Source organism: Silurus meridionalis, chromosome 14, assembly GCF_014805685.1.
Source record: "Silurus meridionalis isolate SWU-2019-XX chromosome 14, ASM1480568v1, whole genome shotgun sequence".
In the NCBI taxonomy this organism is placed as follows: domain Eukaryota; kingdom Metazoa; phylum Chordata; class Actinopteri; order Siluriformes; family Siluridae; genus Silurus; species Silurus meridionalis.
The window spans coordinates 2,641,668-2,650,644 of NC_060897.1; the positions used below are offsets into that span (position 1 = coordinate 2,641,668).

The window sequence follows — 8,977 nt, forward strand, 5'->3', positions numbered from 1 at the left end:
ATGTGTTTTTCTTGTGTAGTTTGCTGAAGGAAATGAATCAGAAATGTGTGTATAAATATGGTGATTTCTTGATCTTGGTACTAAAATTGCTGAGTGAGGTTTTTCTTGATGATATGCTCCTGAATATGTCGCTATGCTTTTTTTTGTTTGTTTGTTCGTCTATGACACTGAAGAATGTAATAACTGAATAAGAAATTAGGAATTGCGATGAGGTGTTAATTGTTTTATTTTTGAGGACAGAACGTTTCGCTCTTCACATTTTGTAACTTAATTAAATTGATTCACCAGTTAAATTGGCACAAATTAAATTTGTTACAAAAAATAGAACTAGCCACAGCAAGAAGGCGCTAACTCTAGTTTATTTTTGTTTATACCCCCGACATTTTTGTGTGTTTTTATGTGTTATAATAATAATTTAAAAATTGCACTTTAAGTGCAAAGGCAGAGACTAAACAAACTCGCGGTCCGCCACTTAATATGTTCCCTCAGGAATATATTAGAACAATCAGTTTGTCTCTCATTGCTTGCTGGTTGCTTAGTTGAAGATGCTGAAGCACTTTTGAGGCCTTCAACGGCTCATTATCTAACGTATCTCCACATTTAACACACATGTAGTTTGGGGTTTGTGACCTGCCCAAGAGAGATTTAACCATATTTTAGATTCGAGTCAGTTTTTTTCCCTTTTCATCATCAGCAGCTCTTTTGTTCTTCATTCCCACCATCTCTTGGTCTTTTCATACCTCCTCCACCAGACAGACAGACAGACAGACAGACAGACAGACAGACAGACAGACAGATAGATAGATAGATAGATAGATAGATAGATAGATAGATACTTGAGACCCAGTAGTTACTCTTCCTCAGTCCGGTACTTGAACACACTCCGGTGGTTGGGGATTTTCTCTTGTGAAGCTTCAACTCCTGCTTTCCCGATTCTTTCGCACCTCATAAAAAGTATAACGTAACTTATGTCATTACAGCTGATCAGACAAATGTTCTTCCCTCCGTGTGCATTCCTCAGAGAGGCAGAAACACGTCGTACCTGCGCCGCTGGTTTGTCCTGAAGGGGAATCTGCTGTTCTATCAGACGCGTCCGGCCGACCGCGGCCTGCTGGGCGTGATCGTGCTCGAGGGCTGCGTGGTTCAGACCGGAGATTCGGACGTCGCGTTCTCGCTGGTGTTCACCGGCCCGGGCCTTCGTTCCTATCAGCTAGCCGCAGACGATCAGCCGAGCCGAAAGAGCTGGGTGAACGCTCTGCTGTCTGCCAGCCACATCTACATCTCACTGCTCGTCAGAGACCTCGCACACCTGTACCAAGGTCGAGAGACACACTGATACAATTATCGAATTATTCTGATCAGTTTACGATCGATTTAATCACCGAATCTGCTTACAGGTGATTTCTGGGGTTCAGATTGGCAGGTTCCTTTTAAGTTTTTATATAGACTTTTAAGTTCTTCATATAAGATCCTGGTGTATAGTTACTTAGCTAAAGGTTTTAGGAAGAAGCTTCTGGGCAACTCTTGGAGTAAAGGTCCTAAACATAAAGTTCCTGGACTGAAGTTTTTGAGATAACGTACTTTAAAATTCTTGGGATAAAGTTCTTGGTAATAAGGTCTAATGCTAAAGTGTTAAAGTTCCTAAAGTTCCTGGATTAATATTTTTAGAGCTAAAGTTTTAGGATGAAGTTCCTGAGCTAAAGTTTATGACCATGAATTCTTAAACTAAAGTTCTTAAGCTAAATGTAATCATCTAAGGTTTATCATCTAAAGTTCCTCAGATAACATTCTTGAAATGAAGTTCATGAGCTAATTTCTTCAGATAAAGTTCTTAAGATAAAGATGATCATTTAAAGTACATCAGCTGAAGTTCTTGAGCTGAAGTTCTTAAGCTGAAGTTTTTGAGCCAAAGTTCTTCACCTGAATTTCTTTACCTGATGTTCTTAAGCTAAAGTTCCTTATCCAGTGTTTTTATCTGAAGTCCGTTAGCTAAAGATCTCTAGCTAAAGATCTACATCTAAAATTTATGCCTATATGTTTCTACAGTAAAAGTTCTGTTCTTGGACTAGCTTCCTTGGGCTAATGGCTGTGCTAATGTTGGGTTGCGGCTCCTGTGCTATTTAGCTTTAAAGATCTCATAGTGCCATAAAGTGGTTAATGATTTGGATGATTAATTCTGTCATTGCTCCATCTCTTTTTTTACACAGAAGCTAAAGAAGGGAAAAGCCTCAGCGATCCGTCTCATTCTTCCACAGCGACAGATTCCTGTGTGAAAATGTCCAGCTCCGTCATCGCCGCTTTCTACGCTGCATCGCCGCATCTGGCTCAGGGGTCTGTGGTGACACACCGAGAGACGAGGAGCTACAGCGCGAACCACACCTACCCCAACCACCACACCCACCACGCTCCGTCCGTGCCGGTCAGATCGGCGAATAAACGATCACCCAAACACTGGCCCAAAAGGAACGCCCACGTCACACCTCTAAATGGCCCCGCCCCCAATTACGGGGAGTGGCCTTTAGTGGGATTCGACCCGATGGACGAGTTCGTTAAACTGCACGAGTATTACGGAAATGAGGTGAAGCAAGTGAGAGCTGATTGGCTGAAGAAGAAACAACTGGAGGCGGGACATATCGAAGAGGATCTTATCGACCTAGGGTAATTTATATCTCGAATTGGATCTTCCTCAGTGTGAAATAACAGATACTTCAACGATACGAACCTCAAACGGCGTCGCATAAACAAATCTATTCAGACCGAGCTTCACACATCCTCTGCTTTATGTCAAGACTACAGACATTTTTTTAGGGAATGCGAACGAGATTGAACCGATGAATTCTCAGGCTACAAAAAAGAGAAGGACGTGTGTGAGGAAGCAGTTTGAGGGTTGTTTCGCTGAGACTTTTACAGTAAACGTTCCCGACCCTTTTCACTCTTCCTCTTCTGAACGCCTCGTCACGCTCCACTTCCACATTTCTGTTCGCAAAACTGAACAGGAAACAGGAAATGCACAGAAATGACACATTTTTCTTCTCACCCTCAGACTGCAGGAGACCATTCGACTCACGAACTTGAGTTTTCACACATCATCTGTCATTTATACGCAAGGATGTCTAACCAATCACAAGACAGGAGCAGAGACCAACACTGACACAGAGACACAATGCAATGTAAATATACGGACATATCATGACATTTTGTACTCGTTGAGCTTGAAACCAAGATTGATGGGATTTTTATAATTTGATATTTATACCTGGAGCCCAAATTCAGTTCACATTCTGAAAAGGCTGCAGTTTTTACTCGTGTAACTGGACCTCTCTAAAGTCATGCATTAAATAAACAGTTGATTGAAGGTGTTTGTGAGACAGTGCTTGTGAAAGTGTGGGAAAAGACTCCGGGACTTTAATGATTTGTGAGCGAAACATGTTCCTTTTGTTTCTATACAACAAACTCGGTCATGTAACGTTTGACTTCGACAAAACAAATATATAAATGTGAAAAATCCTTCCTTCGCATGAAGAACAGCTTTCCACACATTTCATTTCTCCAAACACTCAGCTGAAAGACTTTGCTGTGCCTCTTGTGAAACCTACCAAAGATGCTCTTAACTAGTTGGAGATTGATTGATTGATTAATTGATTGATTGATTGATTGATTTCTTTCTTTCTCTTTCTTTCTTTCTTTCTTTCTTTCTTTCTTTCTTTCTTTCTTTCTTTCTTTCTTTCTTTCAGAATCAGGCTTATCTTTAGAAACAAACTCCCCAAGCCCCCGACCTATCTCCCACATACCAATTCTTTCTTTCTTTCTTTCTTTCTTTCTTTCTTTCTTTCTTTCTTTCTTTCTTTCTTTCTTTCTTTCTTTCTTTCTTTCTTTCAGAATCAGGCTTATCTTTAGAAACAAACCATGTTCTCTAACTATAAACAGAAATTGGAGAAGGTGACGGACCAACATGTATTTCATGGAAAACCGACTGTTATTGCCTGAGGTGGCAGTTTAATGAAAATAAATATCGTAACATTATCTAGTTTGATGATGAGAAACAAAATTACGTGTGTCTTTCAAAAACCATAGAAGGTGTTTTAAAATCTTTGACTGCCGTCGACCCTCGTTAATTTGCTAAATTAGTGTATTCCAGGGATTACATTTCCAAAAAACATTCCTTTAACCAAGTTTGGATTCGCTCCATGTATCCCGGGTGTAACTGAGACCAGATTCCATACATCTGCAATATTACATTCATGAAATCAGTCCAAACACCGTACACATCTGCTCCTGGTATTCAGTATTATCAAGAAAATTGATGCTTAAGATCATTATAGAGGACTTTACCATTTACTTTCCATTCATTTTTTATTTTTTTTGTATTCATTCCACTCATTTACTGTTCATTCATCTTTCCATTCATTAAAGTTCTATACGTGTATCATCGAGATTCCCTTCGCTACTTCACGCTGCTTACTCCTTAGCATCATTCTTTGGTGATCAGACTGTTATTAAAAGATCGACCAATATAATTTTTAGTGTTTTCTACTGTAATCTGTAATCATATGCAGATTAAAATGAGCTGTATAAGTTTAGCTAATGGCCAGCAGGCGGCGCTATTATCGCTGAATCCGGGTTATCTGTTCAGGTTTCATTTCTAACGCGTTCATTTATCCAAATGAAAAATACAAATAAAAGTGATTGGGTTATTAATTTGTAATATTGTATTATCATTTGGTTTTCGTAAAGAAATGATGTAACATTTCTATGCAATTTATATGAAAAACAATATCGCAATAAACTACGAAGTTCATTGTTGAATCTTCCTTTCATAGGTGAATACAAGATTTGAGGGTTATAAAGTTTATGAAAAAAGAATTCTGTAATACTTTGGATTCATTTATAGTAAAATACTTATTCATTTAAGTCGGTTGTATGGCAGGAGCTGTAAAGATGAGGAGTATTTACTTAAATTGATCTCAGAAATCCCCAAAAGATAGCATGTATTCTTTAGCTAAAGAGATCATTCCAAATTATAAACTCCAATTTCTTTTTTTTTTTATAAATCCTGTCAGCTTCACAAATTCTGTCCTGCTAGCAAACATGGAGATGATTTGCATTTAGATATGTGACATATAGACCTCTCAGAAATCCTGTCAGGGTAGCTAGTGCTATCCAGTTAGCTAGCTCAGTTATTGCGATTATAATCATTTATGAATATTTCTTACATTTCTGTCAGAAATTCTGACAGAAACAAGCTATTGTGCTAGCTACACAACATGTCCAACATGGACAAAAGGTATTGGGACACCTGACTTTTCCAGCTATACAGGGTTCTTCCCCAAACTATTAGCACAAAACTAAATCACACAATTATATTGGATGTCTTTGTATGGGTTTAAATTAAAATTTTCCTTTGAATTGAACTTCCAGCATGGCAATGCCCCTGTGCACAAAGCCAGTTCCATGAAGATCTGCATTACATGGGTTGGAGTAAAGGATTTTCTGCTATAGAGCTCAAACTCTATTGAAACCCTATCCTTTGGGATGAATGTGAACGCTGACTGCACCCCAGGCCTCCTCACCTCACCTGCATCTGTACCTGACTTTACTCACACCCTTGTTACTGAATGAATCACAAATAAATCTCCACAAAATCTGGTGGAACATCTTCCCAGAAGAATGGAGGTTACTATAACAGCAAATAGGGAACTAAATGTGGAATGGGATCTTTAAAATGCAAATACCAAACTGATGCTGAGGTGTCCACAGACTTTTGCTCATATAGTGTAGCGTTATCTATGATAGATTATTAGGATTTAGAAATCTGACTAAAATTCCTGTCAGAAATTGCTTGCTTAAGGCATCATGGTGTCTGTAAAGATGATACATATTTCTGAATACGACTGTTTCTGTCAGAAATCCTTCATAAACAGCTCACCAATACAATCCTGCTAGATAGCTAGCTTGAGCTGTGAAGATTATTAGCATTTATATTGTAAAAATAATTCAAATCCCGTCTTTACAGACATCATCCAGCTAGTTAGATTTAGCTTATGGAGATTAATGACTACTACGTAAACCATGTCAGAATAACTCACTCATGCTATCATGTTAGCTAGCATTATGAATTGAGATTAAACTTTCCAGAATATTAAAATTCCTCTCAGAAATCCTGTGAGTGTAGCTTAAGATATCCAGCTAGCCATCTTTATCTGTGGAGATGATTAGCTAACTGTTCAGTTATCTTTTTTATATATATATATATATATATATATATATATATATATATATATATATATATATATATATATTCAAACCGCTGCACTAAACACACACATTGGGGTTGCACTGAGTTGAAACCGAAGTTACAAAGAAACAAGACAACCATTAACCCCCAGCACAGAGTGGTGGCATCTGCAAATTCTTTTCATGTCAAAGGTTAAACATGGAGGTCAGAGGTCTCAGGAAGAACAAGACTCAGAGGAAAGCGAAAACAAAAACTTTCTTCAGACACATAAGCGCTGCTTCGGTGTGACCAGAATGTGTGAAGAATTTAAAAGATCTTCAATAGAAGCATCAGATTAAAAACGGAGATGTTTGTTGGGAGAACCAGTTCCTCTTGCTAGAAGATAAGGAGAATTCCAGAGTAAACAGAGGATTGTTTGGGCTGGGGATTATTTATAAAGAGATGAAGACAACATTGAATTGATGATAAATGTTACATCTAATGTGAACCATGTGGTGAAAGTTAAAGCTAATTAAGGAGAAAGAAGACAAAAAAGAAGAAAACAGAAAAAAAGGAGACAAGCAGACGGCAAGAAAGAAGACAAGGAGAAGACAATACAGAGGACAAAAAAAGAAGAATACAGAAGACAAGAAGAAGAAAAGGAAAAAAGAGGAAAAAAGACAAGGAGACTCACAAGCAGTTTGTTTAGTTATTTTTGGTGCATCTCTGCTGCCTCCCATGAGCCTGCACACACAACTAATGTGTAAAAGCCCCGAACACACACCCCTGAGGAACTCCCCCAGTCACCAGCGTCTCTCTCCTTCATATTCCCTTCATTTGTTTGTTTCGGCTAATCTGCACTGGCACACACAGCTGTGGCCGACTTCATACTACGGCAGATCAGCTTTCACTCTGAGAGAGAGAGAGAGCGAGAGAGAGAGAGAGAGAGAACTCCCTGAATATGGACACAGCCAGAGGAGGGATCTTAGTTTGCGTCTCTATACTGGGAAGGGCATTAAACCTATTTTGGAAATACAGCAATTATCCCCAGAGAACAGATCACAGGTATACATGCGGAAATGATCCGAAATAAACATCTGATAAGTCTTTTTTTCGGTGGGGCAATAAATAAAAAGCATGATATCTCTCTGAGTTTATCATTAAACCAACAAATAAAACTGTAAAATAAAGTAAACAATAAATAATTAATAAAAAAGATCTCAAAATTATCGCTGGACTGTTTGTGTTGGAAAAGTTCCCAAAATATATTCACTCACTTACAGTAGTGTAGTGTATGAGTAGATAAATAACGTCTAATAAATAGAGCAGAAAGTGTTGAAATATGTACGAGTTTACATCATATTGCAAAAATATAAAGAAAAAAAAGAGCAGACTAATTGATGCTTTATGTGATTTTTTTATTATATAAAATGGTAACAAAGTGCTTCTATTATTCGCTCTGAACCTTCTCATCCTGTCAATCTACAAATACATGTTTATTTGAATTGTGCCTTCTTATTATATCTTGGGTACGATGATAACTCGATTCTTTTCCAGCTTTATCCATATTTAAAAGAAAGTGACTGCATTGAATTTTTTTTTAAAAATGAAACCTGCTTTTTCACCAAATAAAGTTAAAAGTTGAAAAAATTTGACAATCCACAGAGAAAAATCACCTCGAGCACCTGAACAGGACAAGTCAGGAAACAGAGTCAAAAGTGTGTGAACTGATGGGAGCCATGTTTTATTACAGTTTAATTACAGTGTTATGACTTTTAACCCAGATGAATTTTGTCTTTATTCCCGGTATGAAGTGATGCATGATCCAAATTTCATTACCAATTAAGTGTAAAGCCATTAAGCGTATAGATATAAGAGAATGTGTGTGTATACTGTATATATTAATAATTAAGTAAATACGTACAGTATATCCGAATTTTTGTATAAGTGTAAAGAAGTTAAGTGTATAGACATGTGTGTGTGTGTGTGTGTATACTGTAGATAGATAGATAGATAGATAGATAGATAGATAGATAGATAGATAGATAGATAGAAACAGTGTTATTATTAACTGTAGAAAAAAATATGGTTCATTTCAGCAATTACATTTTTTTAGTTCGAGATCGTTCAAATAAAATACAATTTCTAACTTTCCGCAATTCTCTATTTAATAACAAACTTTTTTATTACTTAATTTTTATTACAGCTGTTTAAATGACCACAAGGTGTCCAACATGTTCATTTACTACACTTTTTAATGACCTTTTCTCAAATATTTATGTATATTCTGTATTTCCTTATAATCTCTATATACCATTAGATGTCTATATATAGACCTTGTATCTTTGCATACTTTATATAGATTTAATACGTGAATGCAGCACACAGCACATTCAGGGTGTGAAAATAAAAACCCATAGTGCTCAGATGCTGAAGATACAAAACGTCACGTCACTAAAAGGCAAAGTGAAATTCCCAGACCAAAAATACAGGCGAGGGATTACAGCGACAGAGAGGTGAAGGAAGGGATGGGTACGAATGAGGAGAATATGGGGACACACACGGTCGGACAGGGACGCTGGGTCATTTCTGTCATGGCCATATTAGTCCACTTTGTATTTCGTAGTATCATATTCATCCACCATTCCAAGACTGGCGGCTATTTCGGAGATGGCGTAAGGCGATAGCATCCCTACTTCTGTCCCTTCATCGCCCCCCCCCACCCCAAAATCTTATCCCTCCATCCGTTCGGTTTGTCTTCTC

The 8,977-nt window shown here is 37.6% G+C and overlaps 1 protein-coding gene across 4 annotated transcripts in view; it reads left to right on the plus strand.

The window, feature by feature from the left end:
* The window catches only part of pheta2 (PH domain containing endocytic trafficking adaptor 2), a 10,585-nt gene extending 6,159 nt beyond the window's left edge, over positions 1-4,426 (plus strand). For all 4 annotated transcript variants that reach the window (XM_046866157.1, XM_046866159.1, XM_046866156.1 and 1 more), the window contains 2 exons: positions 1,022-1,319; positions 2,208-4,426. In XM_046866157.1, coding sequence (XP_046722113.1) covers positions 1,022-1,319; positions 2,208-2,662 — 753 coding nt within the window. In that variant the 3' untranslated portion in view covers positions 2,663-4,426. The remainder of the gene's footprint in view (positions 1-1,021; positions 1,320-2,207) is intronic.
* The last annotated feature ends 4,551 nt before the right edge of the window (positions 4,427-8,977 follow it).